General features: G+C 45.3%; 1 protein-coding gene across 1 annotated transcript in view; it reads right to left on the bottom strand.

Moving 5' to 3' along the window:
• IPO5 (importin 5) overlaps positions 1–23,718 on the bottom strand; it is a 278,851-nt gene that overhangs the window by 77,299 nt on the left and 177,834 nt on the right. The window contains exons 20-21 of the mRNA XM_029604478.1: positions 1,274–1,385; positions 847–902 (exon numbers count right to left, since the gene is read on the bottom strand). Coding sequence (XP_029460338.1) covers positions 847–902; positions 1,274–1,385 — 168 coding nt within the window. The remainder of the gene's footprint in view (positions 1–846; positions 903–1,273; positions 1,386–23,718) is intronic.

Genomic DNA, 23,718 nt, shown 5'->3' with positions numbered 1-23,718 from the left:
TCTCTCACCAAGTCCTGTGCTCCACTGAGAATTAGATCTAAAATTGCTCCCTCTCTCGTCGGTTCCTGAACCAATTGCTCCATTGTATGCTGCACCATACAATTGCTCATTGTATGGTGCAGCAGTACCCAGAGGATGAGCTGCACTTCCTGTGCTCTACCAGAGTCGCCATTACTCGTCCATGTTATCAGGGTCTCCAGTCTGGCAAAGTTGTTGCTCAGAACAAGTGGCAGGGTGCCATATGGGCAGAATAACTCCCTGCCCCCCCCTTCTGGGTTCAAAAGATATGAACGGTCTTCATTCTTCCGCTCGCTGCTTTTTTTTTTTTTTTTAAACAGCTTTATTGAAGATTAAGAGGATGCCTTCCTCATAATTTCTGCCCATCAAAAGGTAGAGATGGAGTGTTGAAGGGGGATAGGAACTAAAGCCTCTGGATATCACACACCCCCTAGAACCAGAGGGCCATCATAGATCGAGAGCCATAGCCATCCCTTGATCCTGCTCAACTGGATAGGGGGAATGATCCCTTAGGACCATACCCCAGGAACAAACACTTCTTCCTCTAGGTAGATAGTTGCACTAGATCAATCTATCATCTTAGGAAACAGAGAATACTAAAGAGCAGAGGTTACACAGGGCCCTACATGGGGTAATGAAACTAGAGAACAACTAAAAAAATGTATTGGGACTGGTCTGGTGGGATGATAAAAATGCTTTCTCCCTGCGGAAATAGTTTGGAAAATTGATCCCTAAATGCTCAAAAGCTTTAGCACACTATTGCCCTTCACTCATGAAAACAACCAGTTTTAAAAGATTCAGAATGAAATGAAAGATTAACTGGCTTACTTCATCTTGTAGTGACTCTTCAACTTGCTCATCATAGTCTTCATCTTGTCGTTTCACTTAAAAAATCACAACAGATAAAACAGCACCATAAGCAATCAATCAATCACAATATTGGTTAAACAACCAATAAATCAAAATGACCATCCTAATGAATCATTCCAACTCATTAAACTCCTGCGTAAAAAGATGCGCTTTCTATAGTTTACAAACATTTACCGTGGAGGTTTCAGCTCTCTGTTCTGCAGGTAATATTCCATAACTTGGGAACAGCAATACAAAACAATGGTTCCTGAGATTTAGCTAGTTTAATTTGCCCCATAATAGCACAATGTCATTATATTCCCAACTCCTCCTCTGCTTGGAGAGTCCTCTGGAATGAGCAAATCTGAATTAACCTGAAAAATGGCACAAACCTAATTTTACTTACCTTGTCTTATCTCTTGATTTTTAAAGTGCTCCTCCAGTTTTCCTTTCAATATTCCTCCAAGTTCTTCAAAGTGTTCATTGTTAAGACATCCATCTCCCATTACTTCAATACACTGGTGGAAAAGTTTGTTAAAGATATTAACTCACATTACAGCAAGTGCATACCGAAATACAGACTAGGATCTAAAAGCATGCAGAGAAAAGGTTAATTGCTTACCTGTAATTATTCCCGCACAACAATACAATGAGCCACATTCATAGATCATGTGACCTATGATAGCAAACTGGAACACATTTTTTAGCGCTTTCTCGGAAAGCTTTTGAGCATTTGTGGAGGTTTTCCTCTTGCCAAAAGACATATTACTCTTCAATTACTTATATGATTTAGCTTTACAACTAATCTATACAACAAGAAAAAAATCCTCCCAAATGGAGAAGCATGTGTATAAAAAAAGCTCATTACACTGCTCTCATTAAAGACAGGAAAGCAATTACCTTCTTGAATAAGATGCTATAATGTAGTCAAGAAGTAACATAAAACAAGTAGGGGAAGGCATGGATAGAAGGGGTCAGTACACACTTGGGGTGGCATACGCCTATGTATGTGAAGACAGATGTATGTTATGGTGGGTAGAGTTGTGTATGGGGGTGTAGGAATGTGAGGGTAATCAATGTGTAGGAGGGTGGGACAGTGAACGTGCAAGGCACATGAGCAAGTGTGTGTGTGTGAAGGTTAGAATGTCAAGAATGTGTGTGGAGGCATTTGTGGGGTAGGTGAATATGTAGAGGGATGTGCACAGATGTGCGGGTATATGGGGTGATCAATGTTGGAGGGCTTAGGGCACATTTATATCAACAGGTGTGTGGAGGAATGGTAGCAGATGTGTGGATGCAAGGGCATGTATGTGTGGATATGGGGTGTATTTTTAGGTTGGGAGGGCAAAGTGTGAGTTATGACATGGGTAGGGGGATGTTTTGTGTTGGGAATGTGTGGGATTGTGTTTTTTTAGGGAGTGGCTGTATATATGTATAGGGGTTATCCATGAAGGTATGAGATATGGATATGTGGGGAGTGTGTGTGTGTGGGGAGTGTGTGTGTGTGGTGTATGTAGTGGCAGGTGACTGGGTATGCAGGAATATGTGCTCACATATATGTTGGGAGTATGGGTTGTTTTTTGGGGGAGAGGCACAGTAAGAGTATGGGATTTTTGAACAGTTAAGGGACATGCTCCAGGTATTCCCTGAATTGTGTTGCTCTGGACCAACCCACTGAAAGGAATCTTTTTTTTTTGGGGGGGGGGGAGGAAGGAGGAATTTGGTTTTGGAATGAAGTTTAAATTTACAGCTCAACAGTTTTTCCACAGAAAACAATGGAGATTGGTTTTTGGGAGGCTTGTTTCTCCAGAAGTTCTGACCCAATATTTCTGGTTTTCAAACTCATCCAATATATTCGTCCTGATTGCCAAACCTTTTTTAAACTCAGCTATATTAACTGCACTAACCATATCCTCTGGCAACAAATTCCAGAGCTTTATTGTGCATTGAGTGAAAAATAATTTTCTCCAATTAGTTTTAAATGTGCCGCATGCTAACTTCATGGAGTGCCCCCTAGCCTTTTATCCGAAGGAGTAAATAACCGAGTCACATCTACTTGTTCAAGACCTCTCATGATCTTAAACACCTCTATCATATCCCCCCCTCAGCTGTCTCTTCTCCAAGCTGAACAGCCCTAACCTGTTCAGCCTTTCCATCCCCTTTATCATTTTGGTCGCCCTTCTCTGTGCAACTATATCTTTGAGATGTGGCGACCAGAACTGTACACACTATGGAGCGATAAAGAGGCATTATGACATTTTGTTTTATTCACCATTCCCTTCCTAATAATTCCTAACATTGTTTGCTTTGACTGCTGCAGCACACTGAGCTGACGATTTCAATGTATAGGGCGCAATAGTGCGCCCTATATTTAAAAAAAAAAAAAAAAAAAAAAAAAAAAAAAGAACTTGGATGTGTCAATTTTAAACAATTATCGGCCAGTAAACAATCTTTCCTGTGTGGCTAAATTAGTTGAAAAAGCAGTGTTGAAACAGTTGAATCACCACCTGGAATCTAATGATGTTTTATATCCCTTCCAATTCGGTTTTAGAAGTCATTTTAGTACTGAGACATTGCTGCTATCCCTCTCAGATACTGTATTAAGAGGGATGGATCATGGAAAAGCTTACTAATCTTGTTGGATCTGTCGGCAGCTTTCGACACCGTTAACCATCAATTTTTAATTACAAGATTAACGGAAATAGGAATAGCAGGAACTGTATTAAAATGGTTTGAATCTTTTTCATCAAATCGATTTTTCCAAGTACAAGTGAACAATTCATGTTCCACTAAGATAGAGCTGACTATAGGTATCCCACAGGATTCTGCATTATCACCCCCTTTGTTATTATCACCCCCTTTGTTTAACATATACAAATTGCCAATTTGTCGGCTACTTTCAGGTCTTGGACTGAAGTATTTTTTGTACACAGACGACATTCAAATTTTATTACCAATTGAAAAATCAGTAGAGGACATTTGTAAATTGCTATCAATATACTTGAAGGCGATTAAACAGGTGCTGAACCAGTTGAGACTCAATGTAGAATAGACAGATTATCTTACTGGAGAGAAAGACTTCCCCTAGAAATATAAATCAGATACTGCTTCATGATAACATTACTCTAAAATTTGCAGATTCAATTAGGGATCTAGGTTTTATAACTGATCCAGAATTTACTTTTAAAAAACATTTTGGCAAAAGTGAGAGAAGGCTTCGCAAAACTATTAATGCTAAGAAGGCTCAGGCCATTATTAGAAACTAATGATTTCCGCACCATGTTACAAGCTCTCGTAATTGGGAGTTTGGATTATTGCAACTCCCTTTTGCTGGGTCTGCCAGCATCTGCAATCCGTCCATTGCAGATATTGCAGAACAAGGTGGCCAGAGTACTGACAGGGTTGAGGAAAAACGAACATATTACGCCCACATTAAACAAACTACACCGGCTGCCGATTGAGTTTCGAATTAAATTTAAAGCTATGTGTATTCTGCACAAATTAATTTTCTCTGATCAGGTAGACTGGCTGAATGCAGCCATAAGACTACATGTTCCACAGAGAAGTTTGCGGTCAGCAAAAAAGGGGTTGCTGACTCTGCCAGCTGTTCAGTCAGCACGTCTTAATCAGGTGAGAGAAAGAGTGCTATCGCTGGCTGGTCCAGGAATCTGGAATTCTCTCCCAGGGCCCCTGAAACTAGAGTCAAATTTTAAAAAGTTTAAACAGCAGCTCAGACTTGGTTTTTCAGCTTAGCTTATCCGGGTTAGCCCAATATACATTTTCTGTTACTACAAATAGACTAGAGTAGTATCTCTAATGGTGAGCCTGAAGTATGCCAATTTTACATTAGAGGAAGGAGATATTTTATTAGGAGATGCTGGTAGTAATTTTAGACATTTATATTTTGAAGGAGAATCCGGGGGGTTGTAAGACCTGAAGGAATCTAGCTTTTATGAGTTTTCAAGTAGGGGAATAATGTTAGGTTAATGACTTTATGTTATGGATGTAATATATGCTAGCCTTAGGTTTTATAATGTATTTTAGTAATGTAGGTTAGCTCTAGGTTTTATTATATTTTAAATTTTTTATTGTATTTATTTGTTGTGAACCATTTCGATGGACTCTGAGCGACAGTATACAAAAAATGTTGAACAAATAAAATAAATAAATAAATAAATAAATATCCACTATGATGCCTAGATCTTTTTCCTGGGTGGTAGCTCCTAATATGGAACCTAACATCATGTAACTTCTGCATGGGTTATTTTTCCCTATATGCAACACCTTGCGCTTGTCCACATTAAATTCCATCTGCCATTTGAATGCCCAATCTTCCAGTCTCGCAAGGTCCTCCTGCAATTTATCACAACCCGCTTGTGATTCAACTACTCTGAATAATTTTGTATCATCTGCAAATTTGATAATCTCACTCATCATATTCCCTTCTAGATCATTTATGAATATATTGAAAAGTAACGCATGTCTCCTAGTCTTTCTACTTTTTGAAAGCATAAACAAACGGATTCACATTTATCTGTTCCAATTCACTTGTTTTATAGATCTCTATCATATCTCATCTGCACAGATTCTAAAATATAAATCTAGCCCAGCAAGCAGCTTACAGATGGAACTAACAGATACTGAATAGCACAGCAGACTGCGCTGATCCCTGCGGTACCCCTGTTGATAAAGGGAATAATTGCAATGACCAAGCATTAAATACCACTTGCTGTGATCGGTCCATTAGAAATTATCAAAACCAGGAAAGACAGTCACTGATATCAATTTCAGTAAATCTATGAGTCTCTGCCATAATGTGTATCCTTTTTGGGTATAAGTACCAGCGGTAGAGCAGTTTGAAAGCATTTTCCATTAAGTTTGCTGTGATAAATCCTTTGCCCATTGTACGATAAATCTTCTACTCCCTAGGGGAGCTCACCCAAGCTTTGATGTGAGCAGCCTTAGGCTGATTTTTTAGCCACAACATGTTATATAGGAGAGATGCCACCCTTCCAGCAGATGGAGACAGAGAAAGTTTCACAGAAACTGCCACATAACCTAGTGTGCCACCTGCAGTCCTTCAGTAATAAGTACCCAAGCCAAGATAGCAACCATAACAAGAACAATCAAAATCACATCCCCTGAACAGTGGGAAATGGAAATTTAGAACAGAATCTCGCCCACAGTAAAAAAAAAAAAAAATGGAGACAGAGAAAGTTTCACAGAAACTGCCACATAACCTAGTGTGCCACTTGCGTGCCGCAGGGGGGCCGGTTTTAAGACCTCAACTGGTCCCAACCCTAATGACGTCAGCAACCGGAAGTGGTAGGTTACAGCCCCGAATGGGCCGGAGGGGCGGCTCCTTACCCTCAGCTGTCTTCAAGGAAATCTTGCGGTAAATCTCCCTTTCCTCTGCCTCCAGAAATGTTCATATTAAACTAGCATGCCCACCCCTAAGTTATTCTTGCATTAATACATTTTTCTCCCCTCTATGTTATTCCAAGTTATATACCACCTTGTTACAATGTAAACATCTTCTCTTGTTCTCTGTAAACAGATGTGATATAGGAAAATTATGTTCTTACCTGATAATTTTCGTTCCTGTAGTACCAAGGATCAGTCCAGACTGCTGGGTTATGCCTCCCCTCCAGCAGATGGAGTCAGAGAGAAAACTGAAAGCACCCCCTAGATATACTGGTGTGCCACCTGCAATCCTTCAGTATAATGGATAACAAAGCAGAAGAAGTAACAGAACTCCTCCGCCAAATGATCATCTTTGGCAACTGTCTAGATCAAGTAGTAAAAACTGTTTAACATCACTAACAACATTATGCAAACAAACTAATCCCAACGCAACAAAAGGGGTATCCACTTACCCAAAATACCGGATACTGGAAAGAGCTGGTAGGAAAAGGAAATCGAGCGGACTCTCCTGAAAACACCGAATGCGGGCGGGCGTCTGGACTGATCCTTGGTACTACAGGAACGAAAATTATCAGGTAAGAACATAATTTTCCTTTCCCTGTACGTACCAGGATCAGTCCAGACTGCTGGGATGTACCTGAGCCGACCGAAATGGGGTGGGACCCAGAGAGTCCCGCTCGAATTACACTGCTTGCTTCCAAATGAATCAGCCGATGGTCCTCGAACCTTGAGCCGATAATGTCGAGCGAAGGTATGCAACGACTACCACGTGGCCGCCCTGCAAATCTCTTGGCTAGACACCAACTGACTTTCCGCCCAAGAGGTAGCCTGAGCACACAGTGAATGGGCTTGGAGTCTTTCGGGGACAGACTTTCCACAACCAATGTACGTGGAGGCGATCGAGCTCTTCAACCAACGGGCAATAGTAGCTTTGGATGCCTGCAGCCCCTTCTTGGGGCCCTGCCACAGAACAAACCGGTGATCCAACCGTCGAAAATCAGTAGTGACTTCGAAATATTGCAGGAGTACACGACGAACATCCAAACGTCTCAGACCCGAACCTTGAGCAGACTCTAGCTCTGTAGCCGAGAAAGAAGGCAAGTGCACCGTCTGAACAACATGAAAAGCCGATACGACCTTAGGCAAGAAGGAAGGCACCGTACGCAAAAACACACCGGACTCCGAAATCCGGAAGAACGGTTCTCTACATGAAAGAGCTCGTAGCTCCGAAACCCGACGGGCGGACGCTATGGCCACTAAAAACACCATTTCGAGAGTTAGATCCTTTAAGGAGGCCCGCTTGAGGGGCTCAAAGGGGGCCGCGTTGAGGCCTTTGAGAACCAAATGCAAATTCCAAGAAGTACAAGGCATCCTAAGAGGAGGACGTAAGTTCCGAATGCCACGTAAAAATCGTGCTATATCTGGGTGACATGTGAGAGAGAGAACCCGTCAACCTAACCCCGCAAACAACCCAGAGCCGCTAACTGAGAGCCGTTAACTGAAACCTCAGAGAGCTGTAAGCCAAACCCTTCTTCAATCCATCCTGCAAAAAACGTAAGGATTTGACCTATGGAAACTCGGCGTGGCGAAAAGTTAGAGACACCGCACCAAGAGTCAAACACTTTCCACACTCTAGCGTAAGGAAGCGTAGTAGAAGGCCTCCGTGCACGAAGGAGCTTGGAAAAGACAGGTTTTGAATATCCCTTTTTCCTCAACTGTCTCCTCTCAAAAGCCAAGCCGCCATACAAAAACGATCGGCCAGATCGAAAAAATACCGGCCCCTGTCGCAGGAAGTTCGGAAGATGTCCCAGACGTAAGGACCCGTCCGTCGTGAGATTGACTAGAGCTGCGAACCATGGCCGTCTTGGCCACTCCGGGGCCACTAGAACCACCCGACCGCGATGGGATACTATTCGTCTTAACACCTTGCCTATCAGGGGTCACGGAGGAAACACATAGAGAAGGATGTGACGAGGCCATGGAAGCACTAGCGCATCCACGCCTTCTGATCCGTGTTCTCGCCTTCGGCTGAAGAACCGCGCTGCCTTTGCATTTAGCCGAGACGCCATCAGGTCCAGGCGCGGAATCCCCCACCGCCGGATGATGAGACTCATTGCCTTGGCTGAGCGCTCCCACTCTCCGGGATCCAAACGTTGCCGACTGAGATAATCCGCCTGAATGTTATCTACCCCTGCGATGTGGGCGGCCGCGATGCGGGATAGATGACACTCCGCCCAGGCCATTAACAACGACGGTTCGGCTGCCACCGGCCGATGTCCCATGCCGCCTTGGCGATTTATATACGCTACCGTGGTCGCGTTGTCCGAGAGAATCCGTACCGCCCGACCCTGCACCATCGGGAGAAGGTGGCACAGGGCTAGACGTACCGCCCTGGTCTCCAGACGGTTGAGGGACCAAGAGGCTTGGCGAGGGGTCCACGTTCCCTGCACCGCTTTGGATGGACATACCGCTCCCCAGCCTGAGAGACTGGCATCTGTCGTCACAACAACCCACGGGGGAGGATCTAGGTCCACCTCCTGCAAGAGATGTTCCGGAACCAACCACCGAGCCGGCTCCAACAGTGGCAACTGGACGCTGCAATCCTCCGATCTCTGGTCCCAGCGAGAAAGAAGAGCCATTTGCAACGGACGCATACGTGCAAAAGCCCACGGCACCATTTCTAGAGTAGAAACCATATGCCCAATGACTTGCAAATAATCCCAGGCCGTGGGCAACGGAAGATGCAGCAGGTTCTGACCTGAACCATCAGGTTTTCCATTCTCTGCTGCGTCAGGAATACCTTGCCCTCCAAGGTATCGAAACGTGTTCTCAAGAATTCCAAACGCTGACTTGGAACGAGCTGACTCTTCGCCAAGTTGACTACCCAACCGAGCGATTGAAGTTGCTTCACTACCAACTGGACCGTTCGCCTGCATGAGTCCTCCGACGTTGCCCGGATGAGCCAATCGTCGAGGTAGGAATGCACCAGTATTCCCTGACGCCACAGGAAAGCTGCGACTACTACGAGAAGTTTGGTAAACACTCTCGGAGCAGTGGCCAACCCGAACGGGAGGGCGCAAAATTGGAAGTGTTCTCCTAACACCATGAACCTCAGGTATCTCTGATGACACTCCCTGATCCCAATGTGAAGATACGCCTCGGCCAAATCTAAAGAAGCCAAAAATTCTCCCTTGTGGACGGCCTCAATAACAGAGCGTAGGGTCTCCATACGGAAACGAGGAACGCGCGGAGCCTTGTTTACTCTTTTCAAATCCAGGATCGGCCGGATGTTTGGGACCACGAAGTAAATGGAATACCGGTCCGTCCTGGTCTCGTCCGGTGGGACAGGCAAAACTGCCCCCAGGGCCTGTAACCGGTCCACAGACTGGGCTATAACCAGCTGTGTTCCCCTAGGACCGCAAGGAGATATCCTAAAAAGATCCCGGAGGGGCCGAGCAAACTCCAACTCGTAACCGTAACGAACCACGTCGAGGACCCACTGGTCTGAGGTAATCTTGACCCATTCCTCCCAAGACAGGGACAACCAATCTCCGATGCGTGGAAGGGAGGAATGGCCTGCGCGCGTTCATTGCGAAGGTTTGCCAGCGGCCAGAGTCTGCGAGGAACCAAATCGCTGCGGCCGCCTGCCTCAAAAGGAAGGAGTCCAAGACTGAGACCTGGGCCCCTGCTGCTTCTTGGGAAAAGGACCTCCCCTTTCCCATGCGAAAACAGCGTTGCCCCCGAAAACGGGTCCGCAAATTTCCGAAAGAGCGAAACTGCCGGGGCTTGTCCTCCGGCAGCTTATACATCTTATAGTCTCCCAAGTCTTTGATAAGCTGGCCCAACTCCTCACCAAACAACAACTTCCCCTTGAAGGGAAAGGAGGCTAGACGCGATTACGACGGAGCCAAAGTAAACGCCTAGCTGCAACCACCGATGACCTAGTGCGGGCCGAAGTTCTCAGCAAAACATACAAGGCATCTGCCGTGTAAGGAACTGCCGCTTCCACACAATTGGCTTGTTCTGCCTCGCCCGGCGGGAGCTCCTGTGTGGTAAGCAATTGTTGAACCCAGCGGAGGGTGGCCCACTGGACCATACTGCTGCAAGCCGCTGCCCGGACTCCCAATGCAGCTATTCCAAAGATGCGCTTCAATAGGACCTCTAATTTCCGGTCCTGGAGATCCTTCAAGGCTACCCCTCCTGTGATGGGAATGGTAGGATGCTTAACCACAGCAGTGACTGCCAAATCCACCGAAGGGACCTTAAGGATATCCAAAGATTCTGCTGGCAGAGGATATAACTTATTCAATGCCCTGCTAACCCGCAAGGACGCTTCCAGAACTTCCCATTCCTTAGAAATTAGCTGCAATACCTTGGGATGTAAGGGAAAAGATTGTGGGGGGGCCCTGAGACCCGCCATAGCTACATCTCCTGTGGAAATATCCGTGTCTCGCTGCGGAGCCGGGATTTCTAACTCCTTCACAACATGAAGGATCAACACAAAAAATTTTGCTCATCTTTGCCAAACAGGCGCAACACCAGGGGGGTGTCCCCCTCGAGGGAGCCTTGCGCTTCTGAGACTTCTGTCCCAGCGTCATTCTGTGAGCCTTGGGTGAGGTCCGGGACCCCCGGATCCCCTGTACCCCCCCCCAATGGATGCGCTCCGGCTTTCTTTTTTTTTTTTTTTCTGTAGCCCCCGCCTTCTCCTGAGCCCCTGACCTTCCCTGAACTGGAGCCAATCTGGCTCCCAACCTGCTGCTGCCTCCAAAAACGCTTTGGGCATCAAGAGCACAAAATCGGAAGGAAAAAGGTACTAGCCTTTTAAATAAGCCCCCCATGTCTTATCGGGGGGGGGGGGGGCTCCAGGAGGTTCAAAGTTGGAGCCACTGCGCGGGCTTAACTCTGGCGGTGAGAGAGGAAAGAATCCTCTTCTTCCGACGGGGAATCCGAAGATTGCCGCGTGTCCAAGATGGCCGCCGGCACATTTTCAGGGGGAGGCGGGGCCGAAGAATGAGCTGCCGACCGGCTCTCCCACGGTGCCAAAAAAGACCCTGATGTGCCGCTGCGGGCAGCGCTCGGCCCCCTGCCCCCGGGAATGCATCGGGAGCAGAGACCCTCCAGGGAGAGTCGCGCCCCCGCCCCCTCACAGGCCGTGCAGGCCGAAGAACGGGGTATCCCGAAGTCATCGAGGAAAAAGCGCGCCAAAAGTGAGTCCCTTCAGTACTAGCTAGCAACGCCGGGTGACTTCTGCCACCCCCTCCGGAGTCCCTGGTCGAGTTATAAGAAGCGCGGCAGGCTAGGGCTATAGCACAGAACACTGCCTGCCACCAACAGGCCTTATGTGTCTTTTAGAATAATAATAATAATAATTATTTTTTTTTTTAAAACCAAAAAGAAAAGCCCTCTTCAGATGAGAACACCTGGTAGAATAGCAGGGGGGGGGGGGGGGAGGGTGACCGGCCCACCGGTAAAATCTCCCCCAGGACCAAAGGGATACACAGCTTCCGGGCACGTTAGTGAGAGCAGCGCTCTCAACGCCTGCCTTTACGCTGCGCTTAACGCCTGCCCTGCGCTCAATGAAACAGGACTACTAACTAAAAATCTAAGAAAGAAACTAGTTGATCTAGACAGTACAGACAAGATAAGAATAAATAACACCTGAAAAGTATTTTTAGTCAGGATAGACAGGACCGCAGGTTATGCCTCTCAATCTGCTGGAGTCAGGGGAAATACTGAAGGATTGCAGGTGGCACACCAGTATATCTAGGGGGTGCTTTCAGTTTTCTCTGACTCCATCTGCTGGAGGGGAGGCATAACCCAGCAGTCTGGACTGATCCTGGTACGTACAGGGAACTTGTATTGAATGTCGGTATATAAAAACAAATAAATAAATAAACTAAGTCCAAAACTAGAATTCTGAAGGGAGCGTGCATTAAGGCAGTAGCAACTGGTAAATATGTGAACTAAGTGCAACCTTGCAAATCTAAGGAGATACACAGGCATCTTCTATACATGCTAAAAATGTACTTAAACTCTGGAAGAGTCCTCAGTCAAAAACAACACATACTAAATTTGATCAAGGTGCAGTACAGAACTTATAACATTAAAAGTTCCACTTCAGCATAGTTTAAGCATTCAGAAGAAAATTAGTACTTTTGTCCAATTTGTAGCATTTTATGACAGATTCAAAATGGAAAACATCCTTCATACATCCAGCCTGTGGAGCACATACAGCATAGCCTCCCACCCTACCACTGTAACAGTCTTACAGAATTACATCCCATTTAACTCATGGTTGGTCTGAACGCCATCTTTGCCAATTATTCTAACCTATATCAAGCCATCATCTCTATTTTCCTCTCAGCTTCCTTTAATCTTATGGTCTTGTTTTTGTTTTTATAATGTATAATGCTTTCAGCTGCACCCCACTAAGAGAGCCCTACAGGAACCATATTATGACAAATTTGAGAAATTCTGCAAACTTTCCAAATGTTAAACTTTGAAAATATTTTAATACCTGTAACATCTATTTCATGCACCTGCAATACACAAGTACAACTGGCTACATTCACTGACGATGTGAGAAATGCTGGTGCTTGTGAGAATGCAAATAAGATTTTGTACCCTTCTTAAGTTAATCTTAAATAAAAAAATTCACCACATGCATCTGTAGTACAGGTATCCTGAAAATTAGACAACTTTGGGGATCCTGAGAACTAAAGGTGCCTCCCATATATGAACAGAGCCTTCACAAATGTTTCCATAGCAGAGTAAACCCAAATGCATTAATTGGAGTTACCAACTAATACCACATGAAGATAAGGGCAGGACCAGCAAGTTACACTTATTAAACTTGGCATTATATGAATCTGACTGAATAGAAAGCAAAATTACCTCTAACAGGCATTGAGGACAGCAGGATAACTATGTGGGAATGCCATCATCCAGTAGTGCTAAGGCAGAGCATCTCTCAGAGATTTCTGTAAAAGCCTGGATGAGAATTGCCATGCAATCACTTCTTGAAGAGCCTGCTTAGTCGCATATTAGTTTATAAAGAATACAATGTCAGAGGTGGAGAAGGGAGAAGGGAGAGTATGTGCAACTGATTACCCTGCTACCCTTAGAAGACATCTGTTATAAGTTTGCTTTCTCCAAGGACAAGCAGAATGACCAGTCACACATGGGAGAATCTCTAGCTAATGGTTGTCCATAAAAAAAAAAAGGGAAAACATCTGCCAAAAGACAGAAAAGCATGTTTTTCTAAGATAAAAGCCCTTTTCCAGTATTTACATTTTTTTTTAAAGTAACATGAATGAGAACTGGCTCTAAAGGGGACAAAGTTAAGATTGTATGCCTTGAATAGACAGACACTAGATAAACTGATGAAAACTACTATCATGTCACAAAACCATGAATAACTGGTACTGGGATGCAAATGCATGGAACAAGCTCCACACTGCATGTTTGCAAAATCTCCTCAATGGACCAAAGCTGCCATAACATACATAATGAACTATGACATATTCTTATAAAGTCAGGTCTGGTAGGCCACAACAGAAAAAGATGCAGTTAAATACCAGTAATTAGAAATTTTCTATTTGGATACTCACAATTCCAGGCCTAGTCTGTCAAGAGTTGGGTGGACCTTAAATAAGCTTTGGTCCATTCAAGATAAAAGGCAAAATTCTCTTACAATCCAAAGGGTATATTGCTTGTTTACTTCCATGAACATGTGGCCTAGGGGAAAATGTTGGCAGGATTATTGAGTGGTTAAGGTAGAAATCAGACACCCTCTGGTAAGATCTTGAGATGAAGTAGTATCACTCTCTTATCCTGAAATCTATATACATAAAATAAAAGGCAGTTGGGGTCCTAGCTTTGATGTATTTCATTAAAGCTGTGCTATGCATATGAACTACACAACACAGCCCTACATGCAGTTTGCACATTGAAGAGAGTAAGCAGGTGCTATCTTCACTGTAGCTGCCAATAGGGGCAAGAGCAATTGGGCATCACTCCTGCCAAGTAGTGCCACATACCATTTGGTAAGATAAGGCATCTCAAAAGTGTAGGCCCACTGGGTGGGTTGTGTAGAATTGCAATGTTATCTTGGGGTGGGCAATGAGGTATAGAAATGTAGTATCGGGGAAGGGGAGGGCACCCAGAGGAATAAGAATTTCTCCCTTCATTTCCAACAGACTCTTCTATTTGTTTAGTATAAGGTGGTTAAGTTACCAAGGCTTGAAGCTCACCAGCTGTATGGACTGAAGCTACTGCAAATACAAATATAACCATATCTAAAATATTTTTGAAATGTTCAGGGACATACAAAACACAAACTTATTACCCTTAAAGTTACCACATTTGCAAGGAAATCTTAAAAAGAAACTTACTGTGATACTTAAGACCTGTAGCCTAAGCTCCAAAAAATGTCCTAGTCTCCTAAGTAGATTTAGAAAAGTCAGGAAATACCTTAAATGTTTGACCAAATCAAGTCTCTAATTTCAGAGCAAAGTTGCCACCAAAATACCATTTTTTCCAGAAGGGCCAAAACATGTGAATTATGCACAGGAGTCAGGGCTTCCAAGAACCTCTCAGGAAATGGATTGATGCTTATTTAAAATATTTATCATCTGCCCATCTGTAATTCAGGATGGGGTACAAAATATAGCAGAGTTGCTTACCTGTAACAGGTGTTCTCACAGGACAGCAGGATGTTAGTCCTCACATATGGGTGACATCGTCAGGATGGAGCCCAATCACGGATCACTTTTGTCAAAGTTTCTAGAACTTTGACTGGCACCTACTGGGCATGCCCAGCATAGCACCCTGCATCCAGCAGGGGTCCCCCTTCAGCCTCGTGTATAGTAAGAAGTACGTGCGAAAAAATAAAACAAATTGCAAGCGAACCCAACTCCGCAGGTAGGCGGGCGTATTTCGTGAGGACTAACATCCTGCTGTCCTGTGAACACCTGTTACAGGTAAACAACTCTGCTTTCTCACAGGACAAGCAGGATGGCAGTCCTCACATATGGGTGAGTAGCGAGCTGAGGATGCCCGAGCAATGCACCAAATGCACCCAAAGACGTGCAACAGGCACAGCAGGGGTGAATTTGGGTAGGAGGGCATCCTGAAAATCCTGAATGGTTCGCTGGTAGGATGTTAGGTAGTTAAGCTGAGAATAAGTTTCATTGGCCAAAAATGGAATCTTGCCAGCCAGCCTTATCCAAGCAATAATGGGCTGCGAAGGTATGGAAAGAGCTCCAGGTCGCAGCCTTACATATAATCGATAAGTGCCACCAACCAGGAGGAAAGGGTCTGTTTTCCCACTGGATTTCCCAATATGATGTTATCGAAAGAAACAAATTGAGTGGACTTCCTGTGGGATGACGTGGGCTCCAGATAAAAAGCTAGGGCACATTTGCAGTCCAGGGAATGTAGAGCCTTTTCTCCTGGGTTTGAATGGGGCCTTGGAAAGAAAGTAGGTAAGATGATGGATTGATTAAGATGAAATTCCGACACTACCTTTGGTAAAAACTTAAGGGTGTGTACGGAGGACCACTCTGTCATGTAGAATTTTTGTGTAAGGCGGGTAGGTGACTAATGCCTTAACTCACTAACTCTGCGAGCGAGAAGAAAAATTATTTTCCAGGTGAGATAGAGATCGCAGGAGTGGAAAGGCTCAAATGGAGGTTTCATGAGCCGCCCTAAGACCACGTTAAGGTCCCAAGTGGGGGCTGGAGGGCACAATGGAGGTTTCAGGTGGAGCAAACCTCTCATGAAGCATGTGACTAAGGGCTGTGTCGAAATAGAGACATCTACTCTGTTGTGGAAAGCGGCTACCGCATTGACATGCACTCTTATGGAGGAAGTTTTCAGGCCTGATTCTGACAGATGCCAGAGATAGTCCAGAAACTTCGCAGTGGAACAAGTGAAGGAGGCTATGGACATGGACGTGCACCAGACAGTAAACCTTTTCCACCTAGAATGATAAGAGCTTCTCGTGGAAGGCTTTCATGAAGCTACCAATACTTGGGATACTGACTCCGAAAGGTTAAGGGGTTGGAGTATTAACCTTTCAACATCCAGGCCATCAGGGATAGGGCCTAGAGGTTGGGGTGGCGTAGGCACCCATCGTTCTGAGTTATCAGAAGTGGATTCTCCCCTAGAGGGATGCGCCAGAGGATTGGGAACCAGACTTGGCGTGACCAGTGAGGGACTATCAGAATCATTAAGCCCTTGTCACTTCATAACTTCATGAGAGTCTTCAATATGAGTGGAAGTGGAGGGTACGCGTAGAGGAGACTGCTGGACCATGAGAGGGCAATAGCGTCCCTCGGCTGTGAGTGGCAGCTGTGAGTGAAAGAGCAGAAGTTCTCTACTTTGCGGATGTGGATGGACGCAAAGAGGTCTATTTGTGGACAACCCCAACATTGGAAGATGGTATCCGTTAGAACATTGTCCACGCCCGCCAAGTAGGTCGCTCTGAGGTACACTGAGTGGGAAAGAGCCCACGCCCATATCTGTGCAGCTTCCTGACACAGAAGGAAGGAGCCCATTTCCCCTTGCTTGTTGATGTACCACATCGCCACCTGGTTGTCGATCTGAATCAGGATGGCCTTGTTTGAGAGGCAATCCTGAAAGACTATGAGGGCATATCTGATCGCCCGAATCTCCAGGAAATTTATCTGATGTTTGGCTTCCTCTGGAGACCAGGTTCCCTGAGTCTGGAGGCCGTTGACATGAGCACCCCAACCTAGGTTGGAGGCATCCATTGTCAGGAATAATTTGAGGCTCTGTAATTTGAAAGTGAAGGCCTTGAAGAAGACTGGAGAGCCGTATCCACTAGGCCAGCGACATGCGGAGTTGCTTGGTAACGTGGACAATGCTGGACATTGGATGATAAGCCTGAGTCCACTGGGACTTCAGAATCCACTGCATAACTTATGGCGAGGCAAGCCATTGGAGCGACATGTACAGAGGATGCCAAGTGACCCAGGAAAATGAGGAAATGACGAGCTGTCGTGTAATCTCGATCCTGGAGGCATTGTGCCAGGGACATGAGAGTACGAGCTCGATCCTGAGGGAGGAATGCTTTCGGCCTGCACGGTGTCCAGGTCGGCTCCTATGAAGGATAGGGTTTGAGATGGAACTAGGCTGGACTTGGGATAGTTTATCAGAAACCCGAGAGACAACAATGTATGGAGAGTTAGATGTAAGGAGGCTAGTGCGTCCTTTTGAGTTGGGGCTCTTATCAGCCAGTCGTCGAGATAAGGGTAGACATGGACGCCCCGACACCTCAGGTAGGCTGCGACTACTACAAGGCACTTGGTAAAGACTCGAGGAGCGGATGTTAGGCCGGAGGGCAGTACCCAGTACTGAAAGTGCTGGGGGCCAACTAGGAATCGAAGGAATTTGCGGTGAGATGAAGTGATCGAGATGTGTGTGTACACATCCTGAAGATCCAGAGAGCAAAGCCAATCTCCTCTTTGCAGAAGAGGAAGTAGAGTGCCCAAGGTTACCATCCTAACTTTTCCTTTTGTAGATACTTGTTTAAGGCACGAAGGTCCAGGATTGGACAAATGCCTCCTGAATTTTTTGGAATGAGGAAATACTGAGAGTAGAACCCCTGCTGGGAGAGGGGCACTGGTTCTATTGCTTGGGATTTAAGGAGGGGGTCGGATGATCCCCACGTCGGCAGAGGTAGGGAATTTGTTGGTGCAGACAGGAAGTTGAGGTGGTAACCTTGAGTCAGTACAGCAAGTACCCACTGATCTGAAGTGATTGTGTGCCATAGGTTGGTGAAGTGGCACAACCGACCGCAGACTGGTACAGACGGTAGAGGAGGTTGGCTTATGCTCTCCAGCGAGGAGTCAAAATCCAGCAGCTGGACCCAGTGGAGGAGCTGGCTGAGTTTTCTGAGGCCTGGATTGTCTGGCCTGACCCTTCTGGTAAGGTCCGAAGGGGCGACCTTGAGTAGCAGGAGGATAATATCTCCGTGGCTTGAAGGACGGCCGCTTAGAGTCTCTTCAGAATGTCTTTTTAGAGGTGAATGGAAAATCGGAAGACACCGACGAAAGCTGGCGTAGCGTCTCGTGGTGGTCTTTGAGCTGTGCTACAGTCTCCTGGATTTTGTCCCCGAAGAGATTATCTCCAGCGCAGGACAGGTCAGCCAACCGGTCCTGTACCTCTGGACTTAAGACAGAGGACTTCAGCCAGGCCCATCTTTGTGCACTAATCCCCGCTGCAAACACCCTAGAAGCAGTGTCAAAAATGTCATAGGCAGCGCAGACCTCATGCTTTCCAGCATCTAGACCCTTCTGAGCCAGGGTATTAAGTTGATCCTGAAACTGGTCAGATAAAGACTCAGAAAATTCCTGGATCTTTTTAAATAGGTCTCTGTTATACTGAGTCATGTATTTTATTTATTTTATTTGAGTTTTTCTATACCGGCATTCACGGAGATTCATATCATGTCGGTTTACATAAAACAGGGGTGATCAATACATTATAAACGTGTATAAATATAACAGGCAATGTGAGAAATAAGCATTGAGCCATGGAAAACACGACGGCCAAATGCATCCAGGGACCTCTGTTCTTTCCCTGGAGGTATGGAAGAATGAGGATTAGAACGTCGTGACTTTTTCTGGGCCAATTCTACAACCACAGAATGGTGATCCAGCTGTGGTTTTTGGAAACCAGGGGCGGTCTGTACCAAGTAGGTGGCATCTGTTTTTCGATTCACCGGTGGTACAGATCCTGGATGCTCCCAATTCCTCTTCAACAACTCCAGGAGGACTTCATGAACAGGTATGGACACGATTTCCTTTGGTGCATCTACGAATTGAAGAACTTCCAGCATCTTGTGTCTGGAGTCTTCTTCCATCTGAAGTTGGAATGATATAGCTTCAGACATTTCCTTTATAAAATTAATAAAGGACAGGTCCTCTGGAGGAGAAAGTCTTCTCTCCTCAGGGGGAGATGGCTCTGAAGGTAGATCATCAGAATCCTGGGAAGAATCATCAGTCCAAGGATCGTAAGGCTGATCACCTGCTCCCATAGGATCTCCAGAGGGAAGTAATGGTGCTATTTCTGAAGGATCGGGTCTAGGCCCAGACGGCATCGGAGTAGGCACCGACAGCACCGATGGAGGCACCGACTGAGGACGATGCGGTATCGATGGTATCTGTGACATCGATGGGCGAGTCGGTGGCAAGATCCCAGATGGTCCGGGCATAGGTTCCGGCCTCTGTGCTTCCTCATCGTCCGATGACAAAGGAATCGGGGTGGAAGGCGTTGGACATACTGGTATCCTCGGTTCCACCAGTGGAAGGGCACAGATCAATGTATCCAGCCTGCCGAGTAGCGGTGCACGCGCCATGGGAATCGGGTCGGTGACTGGAGCTGGCATCGGTGCCGGCATCGACGGAGGCTGGAAACCCTACAGTGCCTTTCCGATGGCCTCTTGGATCATCCGATCCAATTCCTCGCAGAAGCCTGGGCATGGAACCCCAGCTCCGGAGTAGGAGGCAGCACTGGTGTAGCCGGAGGGTCCACCGGTGAAAGTGGAGTCGCGGCTCCCTGCACCAATGAAGGTGGGGAACGCCTCAGTGACCCAGTCGCAGAGGAGGATGGGGCCTTCTCTGGACGGAATTTCTTTGTCGGTGGCTCTGTCGACGCCAATGCCGAGGGCTTGCCTGGATCAGCGGACTGAGCCTTCCGATGACCGCGTCGACGCTTTTCACAATGTTCTCCTCAGTCCTTCTCTGGAGCCGAAGAGGAAGAAGTCTATGCCTTCGGAGTAGTTGGTGCTGGGTGGACAGCACCGGTGTCTCGCTGCTGGCGAGAGGTCGATGGCACCAGCCAGACGATGTCAAAGTGCTCGATGGAGTCTGTGGCTTTGCCTAAAAATGAAACTCCATCTTCTCTGAGCGGGTCTTACGGCCCTTCGGTGTCATTTGGTGCAAGTTAAAACGTCGTGGTCCAACCGCAAACACAACACACAGACCCTATGCGGGTCTGTGATGGACATTGTCCGAGGGTAATCGGAGCACAGACGAAAACCTAACGCCATGGCTTTGACAAAAATTGAGCCAAGTTACGGTCGATGGCCAGTAGGCCCCGCAGGAAAAACTCGACGGGAATCAACCGCAAATGAAGGTAAAGCCTTACCTTACGACCGCGGACTATGGAATCGATAGGGGGACCCCCTATGGGATAGAATTTTTTTAAATTTTAGAAATAAGTTCCGAGAGGAAAATTCCTGTCAGGAATCTCTAGAGAACACCTTAACCAGGACTAACATCCTGCTTGTCCTGTGAGAAACATAATACACTTAATACAAGGAAGTTAAAAACCGTGAAAAAATAAACAGGGCTCAAATTCTTGTCAGGACTGAGGGGAAGGTTTAGCTATATGTTTAAGTCATTTTAAATTAGTCTTGAGGGCTCTCTTAAAAATTAGTTTCTCTGATATTTCTTATAAACCCTGGAAGAGAATTCCAGAAAGTAGGACCTGCAGCTGAAAAAGCTCATTCTCTGGTCTTGTGAAGATGGAAATTTAATTAGAGGATCTGAAGGTTTGTACTGGTGTGTACAATTTCAACGTCAAGGAGATCCAGTGAGAGAAAATGTTATACAATAGGTTATGTATAATGACTGCAAGTTTATATTGAACCAGATATGAAACAGGAAGTCTGTGCAGGGGAGTGAAGGACTGGAGTGTGATCAGGGATCAAGGCACAATTCAAGTAGTGGAGTTTTGTAACATCTGGAGCAGTCGTATGACATATGGGAAGACCTGTAGAGTTACAGTAGTCCATTCCAGAAAACAGGAGGGATTGTTAAACTGTACAGTAATCTGAAGTTTCTAGTAGCACTTCATAAGAAATAGTTACACACAGAAAGTTAAAATATCAGAAGTTTTAACATTTTCAAGAAAATATATTTTCAACATATAAGCAAAAACTAATTTCTCTGAAAACATCTGTAAAGCATAATCTCTTGCATCTTGAACTGTTTTTCCAACAACTCCAGTTTATTTCACAGGAAAATATGGTCTTTGATGCTGGACACATGGGCATTTGAGCAACAACACTATCCTAACTTTAACGGTGTAGTCCTCCAATAGTGTATTCTAGCTTTTAAACTCTAAAGATATCTGATGAAAAATTGCACAGTTGAGAAACACATCCTATCAGGGTTCAGGTGCTCAAAGGATCTGAAGCATGAAAATGGTCTTTAATGAGATCCACTGCTTCCTTGACCTTGTCTCCAAAGATGTTTGCTCCAGTGCACAGCACGTCCACAAGCCTTTCATTCACATCTTCTCAAAAAGACTTGCATACATGACAGCCTGTAAACATCAATAGACATAGCAGGGTCTCTCAAAAGCATTATAGGTTGCATGAACCAGATGCTTCCCACACACCGCACCAGTGGTCATTAGAACACTTTTCTGGTTTCTTTGGCAGGAAATATATGTGTGTGTGTTCATTCCAGAATGGAATTTATATACTCAATTATATTGTTCTGATAGTCCAATATTTTAAATAAAGCAAGCATAACTTTTTCCCATAAAAATACAATGTCTGGGAATCACACCTATGAGGCATGAGAATGACCTCCTGGCTGGTGAAGAAACTGGGCTCTGTTGAATTCTTGAGCTATCTGGACACAATATGTTGTGTCTGCATTCTTACCCACCAAACTACTAGAAGTCGAAAATCTCACTCTCTTCCATGAATCCTAGAGAAGTTTGTGAAAGGCATTACAAGCAGCAATTTAGGGGCAAATTATTAGAAGAGACCTAGAAGCAGTGCCCTGGACTCACCCTTAACCTCCAAATTAAAGGGAATGTTCTCTAGAATATTCTTCAGACCTATAAGTAGGAGCCTGAGTTGTAGTTTGGGATGATACTGATCCTCAAGCCATAACCTCTACCTTGGGCAGCAGGATATAGTGTTGCTATAAGATAGAGATTTCCCTCTCCAATGCTGTTTAGCTTCAGCTCAGAACAAATAGCACCAAGGCAGAGTCTTGGTATCAAGGCATCACACACACTCTCTCTAATTGCTTGGTATCAACACTGCCTCCCTGTGTGCTGAATGAGAGCAAAGATCATCCCCTTTCCAACTCCATAACAAAAATTACAGATGCCAAAACTTGAGTGGTATCAGGAAAGGACAGGTCAGCCTGGATGACAAAGCAGAATGTTCTGATGGCCATGGTTTTGACCCTTGGACTCCATTATTGGAAAGTCTCAATATAGGGGGCTGAGTTCACCTGCTGACAAGTTACTTGGGAAGGCAAATAACTAGAGCCTCCATCTTCCTACACTCCAACTTGTGCATTGGAGATCAAAGCCAATGCTCCAATGCCTTTGGCTTAGCGACATGCAGGATTCTGAGGAATCCTTCTCACGTGGCAAGTGGAGAGAAGGTGGTGGTTTCCTACTTCTGGGTGTCTTTTGTAATCACAGTTTCAAGGAATACTGATGCTCCTTTGGCACTGAAGAGTCACTGGTAGTCAGTGTAGATCCTAGGTATTTCTGATGCTTTTAGAGTTGTTACATTGGTCTCCTATTTTGTAGAGAAGATATCAATGAGCGATCTCTGGAGAGTAATGTCTGAGCAGATGCCATAAGGGACCTCATGCTCTATCGCCAGGCAACACATGCAAATATCTTTACGATCTGTAATAGATTTCTTGAGATTGTAGCAGGGGCAATGCTTGAAGTCACTGAATTTTTTTTAACCATTGTAATTATAATTGAGTTTTGCTTTGTATTTTAATTAAAAAAAAAAAAAAAAAAAAAAAGCTGGTTGAGATCACTGACCCAGGTTTCACAAAGGGAAAGGATTCTGGCCTAGCAGCTGCATCGTAAAAATTGGAGAAATTACTTACCTAATTTCGTTTTCCTTAGTGTAGACAGATGGACTCAGGACCAATGGGTATAGTGTACTCGTGCTAGCAGTTGGAGACGGATCAGATTTCAATCTGACATCAGCACCTAGTACATATACCCCTGCAGGAAGTGCAGAAGCTCAGTATTCTTCCTTGCAAAGCATTATGGATATATGTGTGTGACTGATTGATTAACTTAATGTGTTTAACTCTGATAACTTTGTTGCAACGTTAAAAGTTTGATTAATTTTGAACTGGATGATTAGATGGAGACCGCCAGTGTCCTCAACCGGAAAGCGTCGACACCCGGCAGGGTGGATGCCCTATGTAAAGGAAAACATGGCTTACCTTGATTCGATGAACAACCATGTATAACGGCAGCCGAGGGTGGGCTGCTGAGTCCATCTGTCTACACTAAGGAAAACGAAATTATCAGGTAAGTAATTTCTCCATTTCCTAGCGTGTAGCAGATGGACTCAGGACCAATGGGATGTATAAAAGCTACTCCCGAACTGGGTGG

The sequence above is a fragment of the Rhinatrema bivittatum genome, chromosome 5 (assembly GCF_901001135.1).
Source record: "Rhinatrema bivittatum chromosome 5, aRhiBiv1.1, whole genome shotgun sequence".
In the NCBI taxonomy this organism is placed as follows: Eukaryota; Metazoa; Chordata; class Amphibia; order Gymnophiona; family Rhinatrematidae; genus Rhinatrema; species Rhinatrema bivittatum.
Note: the sequence above shows the minus strand (reverse complement) of the source record. Positions and strands in the feature narration are given on the sequence as shown.